The sequence below is a fragment of the Gracilinanus agilis genome, chromosome 4, assembly GCF_016433145.1.
Source record: "Gracilinanus agilis isolate LMUSP501 chromosome 4, AgileGrace, whole genome shotgun sequence".
In the NCBI taxonomy this organism is placed as follows: Eukaryota; Metazoa; Chordata; class Mammalia; order Didelphimorphia; family Didelphidae; genus Gracilinanus; species Gracilinanus agilis.
Genome location: NC_058133.1, coordinates 103,487,919 through 103,512,054, shown reverse-complemented (window position 1 = coordinate 103,512,054; position 24,136 = coordinate 103,487,919). Strand labels below are relative to the sequence as shown.

General features: G+C 45.4%; 1 protein-coding gene across 1 annotated transcript in view; it reads right to left on the bottom strand.

Moving 5' to 3' along the window:
• LOC123244575 (neuron navigator 1-like) overlaps window positions 1-5,568 on the bottom strand; it is an 86,292-nt gene extending 80,724 nt beyond the window's left edge. The window contains exon 1 of the mRNA XM_044673087.1: window positions 4,836-5,568. Within this exon, the coding sequence (XP_044529022.1) occupies window positions 4,836-5,568 (733 nt within the window). The remainder of the gene's footprint in view (window positions 1-4,835) is intronic.
• Window positions 5,569-24,136: the final 18,568 nt, after the last annotated feature.

The following is a 24,136-nucleotide window of genomic DNA, read 5'->3' as shown; positions in this document are numbered from 1 at the left end:
ATCCTATCTTATGACTTTCTTTCTAAATGTGACATAAACCATAGCAAGAGTAAAGAATTAGGCTAGCCTGGAGGTAGGACAACCTCTCCCTGGAGCTCTTCTGGGTGTAATATTGACCAAAGGGATGAATCAGATAAAGTACATCCTGCTCACCTTCATCCTGAGCTTTCTGGGCTCAGGGCTTTTGAGAGGACATAAGCTATAGAAAACTAATAAAAGGATCATGAGAAACATATCTCTTAGCATTAATCCCAAGGTAGGAGCCTAAACAGCTTCAATTACCTTTAAAAAAGGCCTCTTTTGAGCAGCTTATAAGTACTTCATGCTTTATAAACCTTAAAGGGTAATCACGATCTAAGTTATTATTATTATGCTACCATTGTACCTCTCCACAACTCTTCCATTAACTACAGAGGCCCAGAGAAACAGGGATTTATTCAAGGTCACACAGCAAGTCTAGGGACAGAGTTAGTTTTAGCACTTCTTCTCCAAGGTTCCATGCACTAGTATAACCCATGATGAAAAAAACAATCAAAGGTGGCCTCACCTAAAAGAATGACAGAGACAGAGCCAAGTTAGCTAAGACTCCTGAGTCTGAAGGTCACCTGCCAAGTCAGGGTGTACAAATTACTCTCCTTTGTCTCATTTTCTTCCCAGGGCTGGGAGGCAAGACAGAGTGACACGATGGCAAAAATGCTATATTTAGAATTAGGAATTAGGAAGAGCTGGGATCAAATCCTGGCTTTGCCCCTTGCTATCCATGTGTCTTTGGGCAAGTTGCAGATCACAAACATTGCTTAGAACATTGAGATGGTTAAGTGACTTGCTCAGGGTCACATACTACATCTGAAGCAGTACCTGACTCCATGGCATTCTGGATCTGCAGCCAATTCTCTATCTACTAGGCCACAGTACTGGTTGGAAAAGAATCATCAATAATCATTAAGTACCTACTAAGGGCCAGGTACTGCAGTAAGCCTTGAAGATACAAAGATAAAACAAGACAAAACAACCCCCTCACCCCAAAAAGCCCCTAATAAACAACAAAAGACAAAACTAGTCCCTATTCCCAAGGATAGAAAAAGAAATATTAACCTGGGGTTCTTTCTCCCTTTGTCAACCTAGTACATCTCAAAGCAGATTTTCTGGCATGCAAAATTGAAAATGCCTTTTCAAAAAGCTTAGAAAATGATCTTCCAACACAGACAGACATGGTTGTCCTTGTTCACTGGATTTTGACCTGGGCTCTTGACTGTAAAGGCATTGACATAGCAACTCTAAGCCCGTAAAGCCCTTCTTGTGAAGGAGTGGACACTAGTGTCCAAGATCCTGGACATTCACCCTCTGAACTTGGGTCGGCCTCAGCTTTCCCATTTGTTGAGTTTGCCTGAAGGTAGAACAGAATGTTCACCGAGGTATAAGAAACTGAACTTGCTTTGACATCTTCTCACTCAAGGCCTGAGACATTAACATAGGAAAAAATATTATGAGCCACACTCTCAGCATCATTAATATTTAATCATCATTTATTAATAGTCAATATATGCTTCCACTTTCTCTCTCTAAAGAGTTTGGGGTATTTTTCAGGCCTTTGTTCCTACCCTATGAGGAAGAGGCTTCTAATTTGCACAGAAGGGCTTCTTCTAATTTGTAGACATAGAAACCAAGGCCAGGTCACCCAGTACATTATTAGCATATGGGATTCTGTTTTTAGCTTTGTTTTAAGTCAGGCCTCAGTGTCCCCATCTCTTCCCTGGAGTTAAACTGCCCCATGACATCTCAGGAGTCTAAAATCTTGTGGGGGTGGAACATAGTATCTATATTCCCTCACTCTAGTCCCCAACTTCAAATTTCCCAGGATTTTTTCCAGTGCTGGATCCTTAACAATTTGGCTGATTTCAAGGTGAATGAGGGAGCAATCCTTTAAGCATCTGGGCCCCAGCTGATTCCTGGGAAGGGAGTGATCAGATTTCAGTCCCACTTTTCCCTTTCATTCCAGAAAGCCTTCACTTGGTGCCTGCTGGCCTGGTAACCCACTCCAGACCTTATTACGTGGCTGCTGTCAGGTTCTTGGACTGGGAACTCAACCTTGGCTTTTTAGGACAAGGGAAATAACTAACTTCATAAGTGCTGGACCCTAAACTTCTTACCCCACCCTTAAAAGGCTCTTCAGTAAGGCCTCTGTCTTAGACATCTGCAGTAGTACCTTCATGGGATACAGGCTGAGCCCAAATTTTACCCTGCAGTCTCTCCTTTTCTTCTTTCCTCTCTGCTACAGGACATGGGGCATTGCTTTGGGGACCCTGGTTTCCTATGCCCTGAAACACCTTCCCTATATAGCTTCAGAGCCTGGCATTCCCCTGCCAGCTTGCAAGCAGAATATCTCCTTATTCTGATTGAGAATGTTAAATGATCTCTTTTTTCCTTTTCACTAATTCATTCATTCCCTACTATGTACTAGGGGCTATCCATTTGGAGAAAAGATGAAATACTCCCTAAATTTGGGGAGCTTACATGGGAGAAAATAACATGGACAAAAGTAAGTAAATATAAAATATGCTCAAAATAATTTGGGGGTGGATACTAGCAAATAGGAAAATCAGTATCAGTCACTGAGCCTGGGACAAAGTTAGGATGAGCCAGAGTTTTGCTGGGGAGGAGGCGGCACCTCCTTCAGAACAAATTCAGCCCCCTTCCTCTGTCATGGTGGTGGTGGGGTTGCTTGGGCTTCCCTAAGCTTCCCTGCCCAAATCTTCTTTGTCTTTGTAGGTTCCCTTCTGATGTCCTCTAAAATCTGGTTTGGAAAGAACGCTAGAGCAGGAAGCAGATCTGGGCTCTCTTGGCTGTGCAGTGTGTTCTTGGGCCTCACTTAACCTCTAGCTCTCAGTTTTGAAAAAGGAGAACAAAGACTATGTGCCTTCCCTGTCTACCTCACAGGGCTTTTGTGAGAACTACGTGAGATGATTTATTGAAAGTGCTCTGACAACCTAAAAGTCCTGCACAGATGAGCAGGTGCACTTCCATCTTCTTCTTCCCCTCTCTCTTATTTCTAGGCACCTTCCCAAGCTCAATCCATTTCTGAGTGTTATTACCAGTTGCCTTCTCCAGTCATAGAAATTGAATAGGCTTCAGTGCTGGCAGCAAGAGATAGAGAATATCCTAGAGACCTGCTCTCCTGGCCAATTTTTTGGGGGGAGAGGGGGATGGAGCTGACAGATTTGAGATCAGATCTGATGAGTCATCACATCAGCCAGCAATAGGGGTATGGGGGGCACTAATTCATTTCACCAGTTGTCTAGTGGTTCTTAGCAACGCCTGCTATAACTTTCCCTTGGCACCTGCAGACATGCCAGTGCCATACCAAAAAGGGCAGGAAACCACTTCTCCTTGCCACTATCCTGCAGTTACCCTTACTCCATACCTTCTATGATACTCCCTGGTTAGGCCACAGGCCATTTTCCAATCAGTCCTTGCCTTTCCCTAACATGCATCTTGGGAGCAGCAGGTGGGGAGGGGAGTAGGAACAGAACTGCTCTTGTCTATCTCTAATACTCTTTCACCTTTATTCTTAGGTGGTCTTCTTGCTCAAAAGTCCCATGAGGAGATACCCAGAAGTCCCCTGCCATCTTCCCTGCCCCTGGATAGGTGTTTTCCTGACTGAGAGGTCAAGTGGATTACCTTAAGAATCTGCAAGAGGGTGGGGTAAATCAGGATCCCCCCTCTCCAGCCAGAATCCCCTCCCTGTTCCTGCTACATCCCTGTCACTCAGATAGCAGCCCATGCTTAGTCCTTCCCCTTTACGCAGAAGTGTGGGCACGCCCCCTCTCTTCTCCCCCAGTCCTCCGCCCTAGGGCAATCGGCACTCAGTACCAAGATAAGGTTCTTAGCCATTGAGGTAAGACCTGACCTCCAAGAACCCCCCTAGCTGCTCCTTCTGGTCACAGTATCCTCTCTCATACCTAGCTCTTACCCTTGCTCCATATGGGGTGCTTTTCTAGTCTAGCCTGACCCCCAAGTTCCACCCGTGATTCCCATTCTTCAGGAATTGGTTCCCTCCCCCAAGGAAGCAGAGTGCTTTAGGTTTTTTAAAATTGCCACTTTTGGCTCAGAGAACAATGGAGCCTATCTCTCTTCTTCCTTTGCCAAAGAAAGCATTGTTCTAAGCCATCAGGGGCTGCATCCACACTCCCTCCTTCGTGCCTGCTTCCTGGTTTTCTTTTAAGGCCAAACTCCTTGGCAAAGGAGAAAAAAGCTCTATTGAAAAGCTCGGACTCTTCACCAGCCTTAAAAAAATGGGGCTAGGAATGGGAGAAGGAGAATTAAGTCCAAATTGGCAGAGCTTATCACTTGGAGTCGGAGTGCAACTCCCAGTTGCCCTGGAAATTACACTAGCTTACACTAGGTGACTGCAGGAGGAAGTGGGGAATCCCCCCACTGCTTCCAAAATACAGCCACTCCCTGCCTCATCTCTCTGCACTTCTCTTTCCCTTAGGTTTCCTCCAGCTCTCTTCCTCTAACCCCCAAATCTCACGTCTGGGGGAGCAGGAGAACCTTTGGAGCGGGCTCCAGGGCCATCTCCCAGATTGGGGGGAGGGTCAGCATTGCACATTTGGCCCAGTGGCCTTGGAAATGAGGAGTATAGGGACCTCCTATATACCCTCCTCTGATGGAGCACTAGAAGCTGACTTATAGGTACATCAAGGGCTGCCCCTGGGAAGTGTAAGGAGGGTGCAGCCTTCTTCATTCCCCACAACTTTGAGGTACAAGTCCCCAGCTCAGCACAGGGAACAGCAAGACCAGTGAGGTTGGGAAAAAGGGGGCGACAAGGCACTCACCCAACATCTGGCTGAAAAGCAGCTGCTCCAGGTCGCCGAGCACAGTCACCACAAGCTCCGGATCTACCTTGAGGAAGGCTCGCTCCTCCTGGCCCTTGCCAGCGGGTGGTGGTGGAGGTGCCCCCTTCTGCCCCTTGGCCTTGCAGGACAGAAGCTCATCATCAGACTTGCTGTCATCGCTGACACCCGCCTCAGGGGCCTTGCTAAGGGGCTTCACCTCTGCATAGGGGCCCCGGGGGATTCGGCTTGGCTTGCCCAGCCCCGGGGCCAGTGGGGCCAAAGGGGGCTTGGTTACCCCGCCCGGAGTCATCTTGGCTTGAAACAACGAATGTTCCGATTTGGAGAGCGTCTTGGACATGAGGGGAGCCTCCCGGCCCTTGGACCCCACTTTGCTGAAGCCCTTGGGTGTTTTGGCCATGTCGTCGCTCCACTGAGGCTCGTAGAGCTGCATCTTCTTCTCCGAGTCCGTCAGGAAGGAGAGGTTGGTGAGGGACTTCTGCTTGCGGAGGTTGGAGGCCGGCGGCGGGGGCCGGCTGTCCACGCTGCCAGACTTGAAGACCTTCAGCTCTCCAGCGCCGGCCTTGGCCACCCCGCCGCCTGGAGGCTTGGCCCGCTTGGGCATCATGCTTTTGCCCTCGCCTGCCTTCTTGCCGAAGCCCCTGAGCTCGTCGGAGCCCTCTCCGCCGCTCAGTTCCACCTCGGGTTGCAGGCTCTTGAGGGAGGTGCCCAGCATCCTGCCCGCCAGGAACGCATTGAAGATCCGGGCGTCTGGAATCACGGAGGGAGAAGAGGAGGAGGAAGGAGAGAAAGAGGGAAGAAGAGAGAGGGGAGGGAGGGAGGGAGGGAGAGAACCAAGGGGCGCCGGAGAGAGGCGACGACAACGAGAAGGAGGAGAGGATGGAAGAAAAAGGAAAGGAGGACGGGAGACGAGCGAAGGGGGAAGGTGGAGGAGGAGGAGGAAGAGGAGAAGGAAAGGATGGAAAGAAAAAACGAGGGGAAAGGAGAAAGAGAAGAAAAGAAGGCGGGAGAAGGCGAGAAGGGGTGGGGAAGAGAAAAGGGTGGGGTGGGGAGAAACCAAAATAAAAATAAATAAAAAGATGGATGGAAGAGATGCCCAGCCCTCCAGCCACTCCGAGTTCGCTGCAGCAGCAGCAGGCAGGCGCACCGCGAGGACTGGGCTTTTCAAGCCTAGCCGCGGCCGGAGCTGCCTCTCCCAGCTGCTGCTGCTGCTGCTGCTGCTGCTGCTGCTGCTGCTGCTGCTGCTCCAAGCGCTGTCAGTCCCCGGCTCCCTCACATCCCGGGCCAGCGCCCTCCCACTGCCCGCCGCTGCAGCCGCGAGGAGAGATGCTCAGGGCTCTGAGCTCTGGAAGAGGGGAGGGGATTTAAAAAAAAAAAAAAAAAAAAAAAAAGGCGAAGGGGAGGGAGGTAAGAGTGAGCTCGAAAGGGCGAGCGAGCAAGCTAGCAAGAGAGAAATCTATTTCTGGCCCGGGGAGGGGGAGGTGTCTGCAAGCAGGGAGCCCGAGGGGCGGGGTAGGAGCGGGGAGGTGGTCGATAAGGGATCGGAACATTTTTTCTCACTGTTTGGCTGCCGAGAGACAGAAGCGGCCCCTGGAAGGCCAGCAGAGGCTAAGTCCTAGAGCTGCAGGGGGACGCAGCCTCCCCCAGCACCGTCTTTTGGCCGAGTCTGACTCCGGGAGGCAGGGAGATGGGGGGAGGGCGGCTAGGGGGCAAGAAGGAGACGGTGAAAATGGGATCTGGATTCGGGGAGGGAGGGGACACTCCAGGGGCAAAAAGGTGAAAGAAGAAGGTTTCTGACCAGTCGCGGCTTCCGCCATCTGCTAACCTGCCTCTCTCCAGACCTCAGCAGAAGAGTCTTGTAAAAGCACGAAAGGGGTTTGGGTCAGCTCTAGGACCTGGCTAGCAGCGTCAACCCGACCGCCGGAGCAGTATGGGTCTCTTCCCATTCCAGGCTAACTTCGGGGCCCAGGTTTCCCTACTGGGTGTGTCTGGTCTGGGAAGTCACGTCTTAGCGTGGAGAGAGAGCCTAGGTGTGCTGCAGCCCAGCGCCCCTCCAGCCCTATCCGCAAGGAGTCAGGTGAAGTGGGAAGGGTGGGAAGTGAAAGCAGCTGGACTGTGGAGAGCCCAATGCCCGGTCCAGGAAATCCGATGGGGAAGGGGGTGTGTATGGAGATCTGGTGGGTTTTTCGGAAAGCAGCAGCCAGCAGAGCCAGAAGTTCTGTTTGAATCAAGCCCGGATGCCCCCTTTGTGATACTCCAGCAATTCACTTGATTTTTCTAGGTCTCTTGCCCTAGAGGAGTTACTGTGAGGAGTGTCAGCTAGTCTTAGGAGTGAGGAACTACCAGGACCACATGCCCATCCATGTCCAGATCACAGACGTGAACCAGTCTAGACTTTGGGTACTGGGTGGAAAGGGGGCAAAAAATGAGATTAGGGAGATCCAAGAGGTCAGCAACATGAGTTCAGAAGGAGAAAGGACAGAATTGAAAGAGACTCAGTCTCAATTCCCCTCCTCTCATACCTGACCCTGGAATAGGGGAATGTCAGGGGTCCAGAAGAATTTGGGGCTAGAGAGGTGGAGGTGGTAAGAGAGGATTTGTCACTTTCCTGACAGTAATTGCAAAGTCTTCTTTTCTTAAGTTGTTCATTCAATAAATGTTTATTAAAAATGCCTACTATGTGCCAGACATTGCCTGTAGGTCCTGGGACTCTGCTCTCTAATACCACAAAGTCTAATAATCTCTCTGGGCCTCAGTTTATTTATCTGTAAAATGAGAGAGTTGACGCAGATGACCTCTAAATACAACTAAGTACAAATATATAATCTATTTTATGAGATTTAATATCACAGAATCCCAGAGTTAAAAGAGACCTCTGTTGTTATCTGGTCCAAAGGAGTCCCTTCAATAATAGCATTCCAACCTCTACTTGAACATAACTAGTGACGGGGAGCTCACTACCAATCATGGAAACCTATTGCCCTTTTGTACATGGGTTAGGAAGTTTTAACTTGTGTATGACTGAACTCTATAATTCCTACCTATTGTAGGGCCAATTAGAACAACTCTAATGGTTTTATCAGAAACTTAAACATTCAGTTAGAAGATTATTTTGTAAGAGTTGATTTAAATGGGAAGCATAGAAGGGAAGGGCAGGGGTGAATTAGAGGTAGCTGATAGGTTGGAGAACAAGCAAGCAATAAATTGAAAAGACTTCTTGGAAGAAGAAGCTTTTAGATGCAATGTAATGGAGAAGATGTATATATGACATGGCAGGCAGACAGAGGCAGCTTGTTCTACCATCTATGGAAAAATATCATATCATGGCTCAGGAGTTAGAGAGGGTAGACTAGACTAAAGAAATTGTAAGCAGGCTATGTGGCCTTAAGTGAGGGAGTGGAATAGAAAAGGAGTGGCCTAGGGTTTGGCAAGAGATGAGCTCAAGGAGGGAGGACTCAATTTAGGTCTGTTTTTGTCATGTGTTAAGGCAGCTCATGGCACATAGACACAAAGATTTAAAGCAGGAAGGGACCTTAGAGATCATCAAGTTCAACTTCATTTTACAGATGAAGAAGCTTAGGGACAGTCACTTGCCCAAAGCCTATAAGCAGTAGTTTGTCAGTCAGTCAGTAAACATTTATTAAGCACTGGGGATATAGAAAGAGACCAAAGACAGTCCTTGCCCTCAAAGAGCTCCCAGTCAAATAGGGGAGACATCAAGTGAAAAAACATATATGATAAACAAGATAAAGAGGAAAATAGTAGGAAAGAAGGCACTGTAATTAAGAGGAGCTGGGAAAGGCTTCCTGGAGAAGGTGAGATTTTAGCTGGGACTTAAAGGAAGTCAGGAAAGTCAGTAGGTGGAAATAAGGAGGAATAATTTTACAGGCAGTCGGGACAGTCAGAGAAAATTCCCTGAGCTGAGAGATGCAGTGTCTTGTTTATGGAACAGCAAGGAGGCCAGTGTCCCTGGATGGGAGAAAGTATGGTGGAGATTAAGGTATAAAGGGACTAGGTTATGAAGAGCTTTAAACATCAAAGGATTCTGTATTTGATCCTTGAGGCAATAGGGAGCCACTGGAGTTTAAGGAATAAGGGGGTGCTATGGTCAGGCCTGAGCTTTAGGAAAATCACTGGTGGCTGAATGGAGGATGAATTGGAATGGGGAAAGACATACAGCATGTAGACTCACCAGCAGAGCAGGCTATTGGTCCAGGCGTGAGGTGATGAGGGCCCGTACCAGGGGGGTGCCAGAGTCAGAGTGAGAGAGGGGAGAATATTGGAGAGATGTTGCGAAGGTAAAATCAATACATTAAGTACAAGGGGAGAGAGGCAGTGAGGAGTAGACAATGACAATGACAACCTGGTGGGACTGACAGCCTGAGGGACTGGGAGGATGGCTTTGCCCTCTACAATAATAGGGAAGGCAAAAAATGGGGAGGGTTTAGGGAGTAAGTTAAGGAGCTTGGTTTTGGACATGTTGAGTTAAAAATGTTTACTGGACATCCAGTCTGACATGTCTAAAAGCAGTTGGAGTTATTAGATTAGAGATCAGCAGAGAGGTGAGGGCAGGCAAGGTAGACTTGAGAATTGTCAGCAGAAAGGTGGTAATTAAATCCATGAGAGGTGATGAAATCACCAAGTGAAGTAGAAGAGAGGGAGAAGGGCCCAGGACAGAAGCCAGCAGGACATCTACAGTTAGAGGGTGTGATCTGAATGGGGATCCAGCAAAGGAGGCTAAAGAGTGGTTAGATAGTTAAGAGAACCAGTTGCAGAGGTAGGATTTGAATCCTAGATCTTCTGAGATACTATACCTTTTCTACTGTATCATGAGGCTGCATGGATGTAGGGGGGTAGAAAGAAAGAAGATTTCCAGGTAATGCATGTCAAGTTGATTGAATAGACTTACCAGACAGCCCTACGGAAGGTCAGGCCAAGGGACCAGTTTCCATATGGGAACTATCTCCCTTTAGGAGTGTGTTTTCACATCTGAGCAAGATTGCTCATCATCTAGAATACTATCCCAAGTGTTAGCCACAAAAATGGGTGAATGTGGAAGAGCTGATAAGGAAACAGATTTCCAAAACTATGGAATGCCTGGATGTTATTAATATTTACTTACTTGGCTTCACAATAAGACAAAGGGAAAGCAAAACTGAAAGGATGGCCTCAAAGAGGGAGGGGGCAGTGCTGGTGATCAGGCAGAAAAGGTCTGACTTAAAAGTAGGAGAAGGGACGGCTAGGTAGCACAGAGAATAGAGCACCAGGTCTGAAGTCAGGAGGATCTAGGTTCAAATCTGGCCTCAGACACTTCCTAGCCATGTAACCTGGGTAAGTCACTTAACCCTGATTGTCTAGCCTTTGCCACTCTTCTGTCCTAGAATTAATAGTAAGATTAAAAAAAGAAAGAAAGAAAAGGAGAGGAGGAAGGAGTCAATGACAAAGCCTTGGTTTTCTCATCTATATAAAATGAGGATAATGCTACCTCCCAGGATAGTTGTGAGATAAAGGCATAGAAATGTAAAAAAGGAAAGGAAGGAAGGGAGGAAAAGAGGAAGAAAGGAAGGAAAGGGGGAAGGAAGGAAAAAAGAGATAGATTCAGGTCTCTCTTTTTCCAAAGTTTGTTTTTTTGTTTTTTTGTTTTTTGACTGTTCATGATCAGATCATAGGACAGCTAGGTGGCATAGCCAGGCCCTGGAGTAAGGAAAATTCATCTCTATGAATTCAGATCTGGCCTCAGACACTTATTAGCTGGGTGACTCTGGGTAAATCTCTTAACCCTGTTTGCCTCACTTTTCTCATCTGTAAAATAAGCTGGAGAAGGAAATGGCAAGCCACTCCAGTATCCTTACCAAGAAAACCCTAAATAGGGTCACAGAGAGTCTGACAGGACTGAAAAGACTGAATGACAATGGTCAGACCACAGCTGAGGCATTCTGTTCAATTCTGGGCACCAGGCTTACGAAAGGCAGTGATGAACTAGGGAGCATCCATCCTAGAAGATGATTACTAGGATGGTGACCAGTCCTGAGATCGTGCCAAGGGCTGATTGAAGGGATTAGGGCTGTTTGGTTTTGAGAAAAGACTTCAAGGGCTCATGATGGCTATCTTCAAGTATTTATAGAAAGCACACGGAAGTGGGGTTGGACTGGTTCTGCTTGGGAGCAAGGGGTAGAAGCTATAAAGGAGCAAATTTCAGTTTAATGTGATAAAAGAAGCTGCTAAAAAGTGGAATGGCCTGCCTCCAGAGGTAATGTATCACCTCTACACCCCACACTGGAGGTCTTCCTGCAGAGGCTGGAGAATTCTTTCTCACAAAAGAGGAAGAAGGAATTGTGTGTAGGTAGATGTTGGATTAGATGATGTCTGAGCTTCCTGCCAATTTGAGGTTCTGTGGTACTGGATTGACTTGGAAAGGTAGAAAATGTCACAGGCACTTAGTTGATTCAATGGATTGAGAGTCAGGCTTAGAGATGGAGGGTCCTGGGTTCAGATTTGGCCTCAGACACTTCCTGGCTGTGTGATCCTGGGCAAGTCACTTAATTTTGTTTGCTTCAGTTTCCTCATCTGGAAAATGAGTTAGAGACAGAAATGGCAAACCATTCTAGTATCTTTGCCAAGAAAACCCCAAGTGGGGTCAGGAAGAGTTGAGGCCATAACTGAATGCAGACAACAATCCCAGGAGAGAGTGACCCCAATAAATGTGAGAAGTGCAGTGATTCAGGACCCCATACAGTTCAGTCCTGCAGTCTTAGAGTTACTTTCTTTTACAGTATTTCTTCACTTTATAAAAAAACTAGAAGATAAATCTCAAACTATCAAAAGTCTTTATGCCAGGGGTAGCTGGGTAGCTCAGTAGATTGAGAGCCAGACCTAGAGACAGGAGGTCCTGGGTTCGAATCTGAATTCAGATACTTCCTAGCTATGTGACCCTGGGCAGGTCACTTACCCCCATTGCATAGTCTATACCATTCTTCTGCCTTAGAACCAATATACAGTACTGATTTTAAGACAGAAGGTAAGGTGTTTTTTTTTTTTTTTGAGTCTTTTATACCCACAGAGCCAGATAAAAGCCATTTCATATATCCCTCAGTTTCCACACAAAATGAGACCCAATGCAGCCCAGTTCAAGTGGGCTTTGCCTACCATTCTGAAATCTTTATGATCAACGAAGTCTCAGGACTTTCCTTGAACATTTAGTCTAGAATTTACCAGGGTCAGGGAAGTTCCTCTTCTAGTCTAGTCCAAATCTCTCCAGCAGCAACTTAAATCCTGTTCTGATTTAGATCATGGAGGTGATGGAGAGGAAAAATTAACCTCTTTCTGTGACGCTTTCTCTCCTTTGTAGTCCCATTTTACAAAACTCCATTTTTGGAGTCTTGATTTTGTTCTAGTCAATGTGGGGTGTGGTGGGGGATCATCCCTCCTTGAAGCCTGCTACTCCAAGCCGTCAGACTGACCAAAGAGCCCTCAGCACAGCTGCTACACTTCTTCCCCACCATGGTTAGCTCCTTCCTTTGGGAAGCAACAGTGTCTTTTTTGAATTTATGAGTGTTACAGGGGTTGTGGTGTGTACAAGGTAAAGGGTGCACTGCTACTTTGTTGTTGCTCAGATGATGTTTCAGCCATGTCTGACTCTTTGTGACCCCATTTGGGGTTTTCTGGGCAAAAATACTGGAGTAGTTTACAATTTCCTTCTCCAATTCATTTTATAAATGAGGAAACTGAGGCAAATAGGGTGAAATGACTTTTCCAGGCTCCCACAGCTAGGAAGTATCTGAGGCTAGATTTAAACTCAAGTCTTCTTGACTCCAGGTCTGGTGCTCTATCCTGCCCCTCTCTGCGTTCATACTTATGAGATCACAAAATGGAAACATTTAATATAAATTCAACTATTTCCTTGATTGTGAAAGGCAGGAATGGGGATAAGGGTGGATGTTTGACTGGGTTCCCAATTTTTGTTTTGCAACCACTCTCAGGGAAGGGAAACAGTTTCCCAAATGTTGACTCACCCCTAGTCTGAGCTCGGCTCATCCCTGAGCAGTTTTTTTTTTTTGTTTTCTGCACTGCTAGGATATTAGGGATACTTGCAGGGGCAGCAGTGGGTATACCAGACAGGACTCCTGCCTTCAGAGAATTTGTGGTCCAGTAGGGAGGACAATACACCTATCAAATGAGATAGTGATAGTCTATATATCCAGTCCAATTCTCTCCTTCTGAGACATATTCCAATACTGTTAACTGGCTTTTAGACAAGCATTGTGCTAAGCACTTTACAATCACTGTCTCATTTGAGCCATATAACAATCCTTGGAGGTAAGCGCTATGATTATCTCCACTTTACAGATGAGGAAACTGAGGCAGATTTTCCTAAAGCACAGATCTACCCTACTCAGATTATAGTGGCCCCCTCTTACCCCCAGGATCAAATATAAAGTCTGCCATTTAAAACTCTTCATGAGCTGGCCTCTTTTGTTTCTTTGCCTTTTTGATCTTTTTACACTCAGCTTTTCCATATACACTTTACAATATAGCCTATAAGAAGTTACTTGTTGTTCCTTGCAAACCATACTCCGTCTCCTATCTTCTCACCTTAGGATTGGCTCCCTTCCTTGATCAGAAAGCACTCTCTCCTCACCTCTGCACCTTACTTTCCTAGACTTTCTTTCTTCAAGCATTAGCTCATATCCTACCTTTTCAAGAAGCCTTTGAACTCCTAGTGAGGAAATGCCTACTAGCAAGGAAGTTGGGCAACCGTTTCTCTTAACGAATGTGATTCAGAGAACCAAGTGGGCAGATCCCAAAACCTGTAGAGGGGTTATGTGATGGGATAATAATAAAAAACAAAAACATAAGCAACGAGAAGCCTTTCCAGGTCCTTTCGGGGCTAGTGCCTTCCTCTCTGTGATTATCTCCCATCTTTTCTGTGTATATCATGTATATATTGTTTGGTTGTTGAGTCATTTTCAGTCATGTCTGACTCTTCCAGACTTCATTTGGGGTTTTCTTGGCAAAGACATTGGAGTCGTTTGCCATTTCCTTACTTTGCTCATTTTATAGATAAGGAAACTGAGGGGCGAAGTGACACAACTAGTGTCAGGCTAGATTTGAATTCAGGTCTTCTTGGCTCTAGACCTAGCACCAACTACCTGCCCAAATCTTCCTTATCATAATGTAAGCTACTTAAGGGCAGGGAATACTTTTGCCTTTCCTTGTTTAGTCACAGCTTAGCAGAGGGCCTGGTGTAAGTAACTGATTTATAATAAATTGCAATTGATTAACAGTAATTGATTAATAGATGCTTGTTAAATGACTCAGGTTCCATGTGTGAGGCACAGCCAGGGGATAGTCAGATATTACTGTGTCTCCATGATTGGTGAGAGGTGGGGGAAAGATGTCTTGGAATTTTTAAAATTATCAATGGACCAAAAAGAGGGCATGCTGGGAGAAATTAAGGCATCAAGTCCTTTTTGGGAAGGAAATGATATCCCAGAAGTAAGGAGGGAACATGAGGAAGCCCCTGGGTTCAGAGATGAAAACAAGTTAGAAACAATGAGGCTTTGTAATAAGGTCAAGGGAAACTAGCCAGACCTGGGTAGATTTGTGGGGCAAATAGTGTTGTTAGCACTCTGATTCTCTCCATACCTCCTGCACAGTTTGTGAATTTACTCTTTTCCTGTGTAAACAAACTCTTCCTAAACTAGGTCTCAGTTTCAGGGAAGAGGAGGTGGAAGAATGGGGTTAGAAGAGAGGGTGGCTATGGGGACAGGAAGCATATGGAATGGAGTTTAGGGGTACAGGAGTAGGGAGCAGAGGACAAAGCCAGAGAAGAGTCTGCAAATCACTGGATCTCTCTACCTTCATTTTCTCATCTATAATTAGAGTTGGAAGAGACCAAAGAGCTATTTTACAGATAAGGAAAGTCAGACCTGGAGTAGATGATTTACCTGGGGCTCACACAGTGATATACTAGCAAAATGGGCCAGGAACCCAGGTCTCTAGGTCTTCTGATCACTATTTCTGGAACTCTTTCCCCTCTGGTGATAAAAATATCTGCCCGACTCACCAGACTTTTATGAAGATCACCCTCGACAATGTATTTAAAGTGCTCTGAAAACATGAAAACACTGTAGAAATAGCAGTAAGACTCTATAAATGCTATTATGATTAAGACTAGTCAGAGTTTGGGGCAGCTAGGTAGTACAATATTTAGATTTCCAGGCTTGGAGCCAGGAGGTCCTGGGTTCAAATCTGTTCTCAGATACCTCCTAGCTGTGTGACCCTAGACAAGTCATTTAACCTGATTGACTAGTTCCTGTCATTCTTCTATTTTAGAATTGATACTAAGACAGTTTTAGGAATACTAAAAAAAGATACTAAGAGTTTTAGGGGAAAAAAAAGATTGGTCAAGGGCTTTAATCCAGTAATGGGAGCCACAGTCAGGTTCTGCTCTTAGTTATGATCTTTATTTTCCTGGAGAAGCAATGGACTGGGCAGGTTACTGTGTTGCCCATCATGTGCTTTCCCTGTCCCCCTTTTCATTATCCTTTCATGGCTTCTCACTCATCTTGGGATCAAACCCAAGGTCCTCTGTCTTGAAGGTGGTCAGCAGTGTGCCCTAGCCTGAGGTCATGTGCTATAGTGGGAATAGTAGGAGATTCCAAAACAGAGGACCTTGATAGCATCAGAAATAAGCTGGAAAAGTAATTTAACCTCTCTGACTCAGTTTCCTTATCTGTAAAGGAGTTGGAATAGGTGAGCTCTAAGGTTGCTTCAGCTCTAGATTGCATGGCACCGATCTTTTCCTATTTTCCCTTCCCTTCTTTCTCCTTTCCTTTCCTCTCCCCTTCCTTCTCTTTTCCTCTTCGCTCTTCTTCTTTTTTCTCTTTTCTTCTTCTCCCTTCCCCTCTCCTCTCTTCCTCTCTTTACCTCTCACCTCTCTTCCCCTTCTCTGACCTTTTCCTTCTAACTCTTCCCCAATCCTCCTTCATCCTTCTGAGTCTCCTCCCAAACTATACCCTGTTTCCAGGCTTTTTCTTTCCTTCATCTTCACAACTCCTCAGATCCAGATTCCTCCAAGAAATCCTCTTGAACTAAAATGAGAGAGGTCAACACCTTCCCCTTTGCCTCATTCCTGGACTTGTTCCCTATCTCACGAAGCTAAGATATGCCTTGAATAGCCATTCTGTTGACGTGTTCAAGCCTGATCCATTTGTCTGTTCTTTGTGTCTCTGTTGGCACCAGCCAGAAATTCTTGAAGGACCTTGACAGTTTCACGGTGCTGCTCCTTTAAATATTCATCTCAGCATCTTGGAACTTTCAGACACTCCCTAAAGCGACCTCTCCCTTCTCGGGCTCTTTTTATATTCCTTTCACATCCCCTGAGTATCCCACCATCCTCCACTGCAGTGGGAGCATTTGCTGCCGTGGCAACAGCCATCCCAGCATCAGTCAATAAAACCTGCTAGGGGTTGTGTGCAGAAAGCTTCCTCGAGCTATTACTAAAAAGAGAGGGACCTGCCCCCTCGGAGCACGTACCCTACTCCCGACCCAGCCCAGGATCCTTCCCATCACTGCATTCTCTGCAGACCCAGCAGGACAGAAAGGGGAGCGAATGGTTCATTGAAGAAAGACTTGTGGCCATGGGGCAGACCATCTAATGGGGAGGGGAGAGGGGTGTAGGATGACAACGTGGTGATGTCAGTGACCATTGTCTGAGGTAGTCAGACCCAGCCCAGTTTTCCAGGAGGGAGGGGAAAGAGGACGGCCCCCTTTGGGATTTAGAAGCCCCAATCCCCTCCTCTAAGCAATGGCACTGTCACCCCCATTCTCCTCCCACCCAGCGCATTGGTAGCTTCTGGAGAGGGACACTGGGGAGAGGGCTTGTACCAAGAGGAAATTGGAAACTCAATTAGCAATTAGAGGGCAGAAGGCTGGGGGGGGGGGGGTCCAGCCTGTCACTCTTCTCCTCTTACAGTTAAGAAACAGGGATGCCATGTGGTTTCACAGCCCTGAGCCTGTGACCTGAAAGTGACCTTAAGGACCATCTAATCCAAACCCTTCATTTGATAGATAAGGAAACTGAGGGGTCAGTGACTTGCCCCAAATTACAAGGCATGTTTGGACCAGAGCATCCAATGGTTTTTGAGCTGTTCTGGACTTAGAGATCACCTAATCAATTTCCTTCTTTTTCCAGATGAGGAAACTGAGGGGTCAGTGACTTGCCCAAGATTACAGGCATGTTTGGACCAGAGCATCTTACGGTTTTTAAGATGCTTGGATCTTAGAGATTACCTAGTTTCCTCCTTTTTCCAGATGAGGAAAGTTTCCTCATCTATAGAGGTATAGTGATTTGTCCAAGGCCACACAGGCAGGAAGCAGCAGAGTGTCTGTGACCTATGGGATTGGGACATCTCTGATTGTTCACTAGGGTCTGGGAATGGAGTGGGAACTAGAAGGGAGAGAGGAGCATGGAACCGATAGGCCTTTCCATCCCTGTTGATCTCGAGAGATAAGAACGATAATAACTCATTTTTATAAAAATGTACGATTTATAAACCCCAGGAAAATGGAGGTCCTAATATTTATGCTACCTACCTCACAGGGTCATGGTGAGGGATGTACTCCGAAAGCCTTATGGTGCTCTGCAAAGGTAAGCTAATATTCTACTAACAAAGCACTTTCCTCACAGCCACCCATTCTCAGCCCATTTTTCATAGGAGGAAACAGACTCAGAGCCGGTAAGTGACAGGCAAGGTCATATAACTATTAATGATTGAGCCTAGCCTTGAACCTCCCCCTCTGGTATGCAGGAATGTGGATTTCATGTCTGGAATATACTCCGTTACCCTCTCCTTCTTCCAAAGCTTAGCTTACCCATTACCTCCTCTAAGGGTCCTGCCCTATCCCCTTAGTCACTGGTGCTTCCCCTCCATTCTCAATTCAATTGTTGCTTTCAGCCATGTCCAACTCTTCATGACCCCATTCGGGGTTTTCTTGACAAAGAGCCTGGAGTGGTTTGCCATTTCCTTCTCCAACTCATTTTACAGATGAGGAATCTGAGGCAAAGAGGGTTAAATGACTTGGCCAGGGTCACACAGCTAGGAAGTGTCAGTTTGAAAAAACAAACCCAACACCTTATAGTCTTAGAGAGTTGAGGAGAGCACTAAGAGTGTTGGTTATGTGACTTGCTCAGGTTGCACAGCCTGTAAGTGTCAGAAGCTGACTTTGAACTCGGCTCCAAGGTGAGTTCTCTATCTTCCATGCCATGCTGTTTCTCATACAGAGAATAAATATAAAGGAATTGGTGGGGCATCTAGGTGGCACAGTGGACAGACTGCCAGACCTGGAGTCAGGAAGACCCATCTTCCTGAGTTCAAAGCTGGCCTTGGATACTAGTTGTATGACCTTGGGGACAACACTTAACCTTGTTTGCCTCAGTTTACTTATCTGTAAAATGAACTGGAGAAGGAAATAATAAGCCACTCCCAAGGTTTCTCCAAATCTAACTGTCTTCATGCCACATGTCAACCAGCTGGTATTAACTGAATCTGATACTTATTATGCATTCAATGCCCTGCTAGGAACAGGCTTGGTGCTTCCCCAGCTCTATCTCTCCTGCAGTGGATAAATCCCACAACCTGACATCTTATCCTCCTTTTACTGTCTCCAAGCCAAGGTCAGGCCAAATCATGTCCCTTCCTGCTTTCAAAACCAGGCTCAAAATTTACCATCTTGGAGAAGCTGGGTAGCTAAGTGGCTAGAGAACCAGGTCTAGAGGCGGGAGATCCTGGGTTCAAATCTGGCCTCAGATATCTCCTAGCTGTGTGACCCTGGGCAAGTCATTTAACCCTAACTGCCTAGCTCTTACCACTCTTCTACCTTAGAACTAATACTTAGTATTGATTCTAGATGGAAGGTAAGGGTTAAAAAAGTTTTACCTCCTCTTTAAAGCTAATTCCATCTAGCTCTCTACAGTCACATCCTGCATTAATTATTCCAGCATCCAGAGACACCATTCATGTAATTTGTGCCTGGGTTTGTGTATTTTATCTTCCCCCATCAGATTGAAAGCTGAGATTTTATGTCCCTCAGTAGAACAGGAGCTCTGGGAGGGCAGGGAGCAGGTGGGAGTTTCCTGAAGTCAGGAAAGAGAAGGCACTTTAAAAAAATGGATAAAGGGGTAGGTTCTTACATTTGGCCTCTATTTTATTTGTACCACTTGTCTCCTGTCAGGACAGGAAAGGGAAATAAAAACCATAGTATTCAGAACAAGAAAGCACCTCCTGCTGCTGGGATCTTATTAGGGTTCCTGCCCTCCCCCCCAAATTTATGACTCCTGGGATCCAGCCCCAACATAGCCTTTCCTCCAGCTCCTTTCTGCTCCCAAGGGAGCTGTGTGTGGGGTGGGGGTGGGGGGAGGGAATAGCATACAAATTCATCAGGCAGTTGGGATGACTGCAATGCCACCAGCAAAATCTTGTCAAGAGGATGAGACACTCTGCTGTCACTGTATTTCTCTTCTGACAAGGGAAAGGGGGTGTTTGGCAGCAGTAGAGATGGGGGTTGGTAGAGAGCAGCCACCTCGAAGGAGGGATAAGTAAAAACCCTCTTCCTCCATTGCATTTGTCCTGAGAATGACACGTGAGTGCCCAGGTTGTAAAGGACTTGAAAAGCCCCACAGAAATTTTATAATGATTGATTGTTTTATATTAATTCTGTTAAAATAATTTTAATATATAATTTATCACATTCATATTTTTCTATTGTGTTAGAGATCACCTGGTACTACTTCCCCTCTCCTCTTTTTTAAACTCCTTACCTGCTGTCTTAGAATCAATACTGTGAATTGGTTCCAAGGCAGAAGAGTGGTAAAGGCTAGGCAATGGGAGTAAAATGACTTGCCCAGGGTCACACAGCTAAGAAATGTTTGAGGCCAGATTTGAACCCAGTACCTCCCTTCTCTAGGCTGGGTTCTTTATCTACTGAGCCACTTGGCTGCCCCTCAACTTTTCCCTTTTACAGAAGAGGCAACCAAGTCCTAGAGAATGGATTGAGTTGTACAAGTTCCCACAGGTAGTATGTGATTTGAACCTTGAGCCAAGGTTCAAACTCAGGTTTTCTCACTCCAAATTCAATGTTCTTTTCCCTACCTTGGACTGTATAGAGGGTCCCTGACTTTCCTAAAACCTTGAGCACTTTGTCATATGGGAATGCTTCTGGGGTTAATCCAAAGTACTATCCCATCTACTTCTATGGATTTTTACTTGTTTATTCCCCTCACTTACCTGCTGGTATATTAATCTCTCTTCCCCTTGTCTAGAGGCAGCTAGCAGAGTTAGGAAGGCCAGGTTCAAACTGCTTACTAGCTGTGAGATCCTGGGCAAGTCACTTAAACTGCTATTTGCCTCAGTTTACCAAACTGTAAAATGGGGAAAGACTAGCTCCTTCCTCAAAAGGTTTTAAGGATCGAATGTGATAACATTCGTAAAGAAGAAAAAACACTTAGCTTAGTGCCTGGAACACAGCAAGCACTATGAAAAGGCTTCATCCTTTCACTTCCCTCTCCCTCCCCTCTTTGGTCTGTTAGGTTGGAACTCCCTAAAGTCAAGAACTATAATCATACCTAACAAGACTTTAGGTTTGATAAGTATTGAGTCATTAGGTGGCATGGTGAATAGAGCACTGAGCCTGAAGTCAGGAAGACTCTTCTTGCTGAGTTCAAATCTGGCCTCAGACACTTACTAACTGTGTGACTCTGGGCAAGTCATTTAATTCTAGTTGCCTCAGCTTCCTCATCTGTAAAATGAGCTGGAGAAGGACATGGCAAACCACTCCAGTTATCTCTGCCAAGAAAATTCCAAATGGGGTCACAGAGAGTCGAACACAGCTGAAAACAGCAATTAATTTGGGGTAGAGGGGAAGTGCATCCTGATGGCCCAGGGGGCTGGGGAGAACCTTGCAGAGGAGGTTGTTCAGAAACGACTGAACAACAGGAAGTATTGATTAACCACTGTAAATCAGGGACAACTAGGGACCAAGGAAGGTGAGTGGTTTGCTTATATCCTGAGCCTGGGTTGGGCCATTGAGACATTCAAGCTTGGACCCTGGCTGGAATCTCAGTGGGAACACTGGAATTCCAGCTGGAGCTCAACCTTAATCCCACCTTGAAATTTCTTTTCTTTTGCAGAAGTTTCTAGTTGTTGGTTCACATTAATTTTCACCATCTCTAAGTTAGGTGGAAATATTCTATTGCTTTAAATGACATTCCCCCCATTTTTCTAGTTTAGATTAAAGCATCACATGTATTCATCTGTAATATAGTTCTGGGTAGCCATTAGAAAAAACCATTTTCCCCATCTCCCTCCACAGGCTAGAGGGCCCAGACAGAGGTAGAGCATAATTTTTTAAAAGGCCCAGAGAGGGTGAATGATCCATTCCTCAGCCCATGGTGGGCCAGGAGCAGAACCTCCATCTCCCAAATAGAATAAAGTTCCTCATCCCAGGACAAGTTATCCCTCCTTGAGCCCTGGGGCTGGGAAAGGAAGGAGTCCTTCCCTCCTGGGCTTTCCTTTCTCTGGTTTGTGGATTTTTAGGGGGAACAGGTGGTGGCTGCTTCCTTTCCAGAGCTGTTTCCCACAGAGTAAGGGGATTACAAGAGGGGGTCTACCCCAGAGCGGGGCAGAGGGGAGCAGAGCAGCAGCAGACAGCTGGGTATTGCTGGCTTCCAGACTGGAGGAAAATCAGGAAGAGGGATTCCAGCTAGAAGTTCGATCCAGGCGAGGGCTGCAGGAGTGACATCAGGCTGTCTTTTCCTACCATGCTAGCCTGCTTCCTCCCTCTGTCTTAAATACTCTCATTTTCTACCATAAGGTCTTCATCTCTTTTTGAGGTGACATGCACCTGAAGCAGATAAAACATTGGGTTTAGGGCCAGGAAGATCTGAGTTTGAATCTTGCCCTAACTCTTCATGACTTCATTTGGAGTTTTCTTGGCAGAGATACTAGAGTGGTTTGTCATTTACTTCTCCAACTCATTTTACAGATGAGGAAACTAAGGCAACTAGAATTAAATGACTTGCCCAGAGACACACAGTTAATAAATAGTTGAGGCTAAATTTGAACCGTCTTCATGACTTCAGAGCCAGTATTCTATCTATTAAATCATCTAGTTGCCCCAGACACTTACTAGCTGTCTAACCTTGGGCAAGTGACTTAACCTCTTTCAGCCTCGGTTTCCTCATCTGTAAAAAGGGATAAAATGGTACCTATTGAATAGGTTTGTCTAAAGATGAAATAATAGGTGCAAAACAATTTTTCAAAGCTTAAAGTGAATCATAAATGTGAAATATTGTTATTACTATTTTGTTGTTAAACCAGCCTTGTTTTATCTCAAAGCAGATTGTTCCATCTTTGATTCTTGCTTGGACTTATTGTAATAATCTCCTAATTGGTCTCCTCAAATGTCATTCCCCTCTCCAATTTATCTTCCACCTTAGCTCCCAAAGTGATTTCCATCCTCTCTATCAAACTCTGAGCCACTTGCGAGTTGTGTGTGTGTGTGTGTGTGTGTGTGTGTGTGTGTGTGTTTGTGTGAGAGAGAGATCTTTATCTTGTATAGTCCTAAATATGTTCATGTTGTTTTCCCTGAGAAAATGTAGGCCTCTTCAGGGCAGGGACTTTCATTTTGGCCTTGGTATCCCCATCATTTAGCCTAACACCAGACTCATAGTAGATTCTTGATAATTACTAGTTGATTGATTGGCCTTTTTTCTCAGTTGAACAATTTGCTTCTTATCTTCCCTCCTTTCTATAGGGAAATTGCTTTGAGATCTGTAGCAAAGTACTGAGATTTCCCTCTCCTTTCTCATCTGGGAAAAGGAGAATCAGAACCTCCTTTATTGGTGAGGATTACTCTTGATATCTTCCTTCCCAAACCACATGGCCCATATTCCCTGGTCTCAGAGAAGGGCTTTGTGAAAGTCAGGGCCCCTCATGGCTAATATGGGGATTCAGTTCACATGACCACATAGATATCTATTAAAGAATTAGGTTTTTGGGGTTTGATTGTTTTAATTTTTTTCTCACTGGTGAAGGGTTGGGTAGTGAGATGCTCAGGTTACTTTAAAAAATTGTTCAAGGATAAAATAATAAATTTTTTAAAATAGTAGACAAAAACTAAGAACAAAGGCCTCTGATGTTTAGGGCCAAGAGTATAGAAACATGGAAAATTATAGTTGAAAGAGAACCTAGAGATATGTGATCCCAACATATTGATTTTTTTTAATCCTTCTTTAGGGGTGTGTGTGTGTGTGTGTGTGTGTGTGTGTGTGTGTGTGTGTGTAAATTATGAATCATGTAACCATGGGAAAAATTTTCTAAATAAAAAAAGGGGGAGGAGGAATCCTTTTTTTGTCTGTCTTAGAATCAATACTAAGTATTGGTTCCACATCAGCAGAGTGATAAGGGCTAGGCAACTGGGGTAAAGTGATTTGCCCGAGGTCACACAACTAGGAAGTATCTGAGGTCAAATTTGAATTCAGGATCTCCAGTCTCTAGACCTTGTTCTCTATCCACTGACCTACCTAGCTGCCCCATAAACCCCTCTTTTTAAAGAGATGGAAATTGAGATCTAGTAAAGGGAAACAATTTTCTTAGTCATCCAATTTTTAAAAGGCTAAGGAGAGTCCATTTTATCTCTCTCTTTCTACACAGGTTTCCCCTCTTTCTGACCATTTCCTGTCTTTACCAATATGCCCATCCTTGGTTACAGCCTGTCTTGTTTTGACCCCTGATATAGCTGAGATATTTCTCCCCCAACCACACTAAAGGCTCTTTGAGGGCAGGGCCATGGATCTTCACTATCTGGTATTCAGTGGTCCTGGTTGAAATGAGTTCATCTGAATGTAGTTACTGAATAATGATTCAATCAACAATCATTTATTGCCAGGTATTGCAGTAGGCACTGGGGATTCAAAGACAAAAGGAATCAGCTCATGTTTCATTAGAGGATACCATCTGTTGATTAAAAAATATTTATTAAGCTCCTACTGTGTGCCAGGCATAATCCTTCCCTGAAGGAACTTATGATTCGATAGGAGGGGAGACAACAGGCAAACAAATATATTATATAAGGAATACCCATTGGATAATTAGGAAATAATATAAGAAAACATTGGAATTAAGAGGGGTTGGGGAAGGCTTTGTCTTATAGAAGGCACATTTAGTTGGGATTTATAGGAAGCCAGAGAGGTCAGGAGGCAGATTGGAGGAGGGACAGTGTCC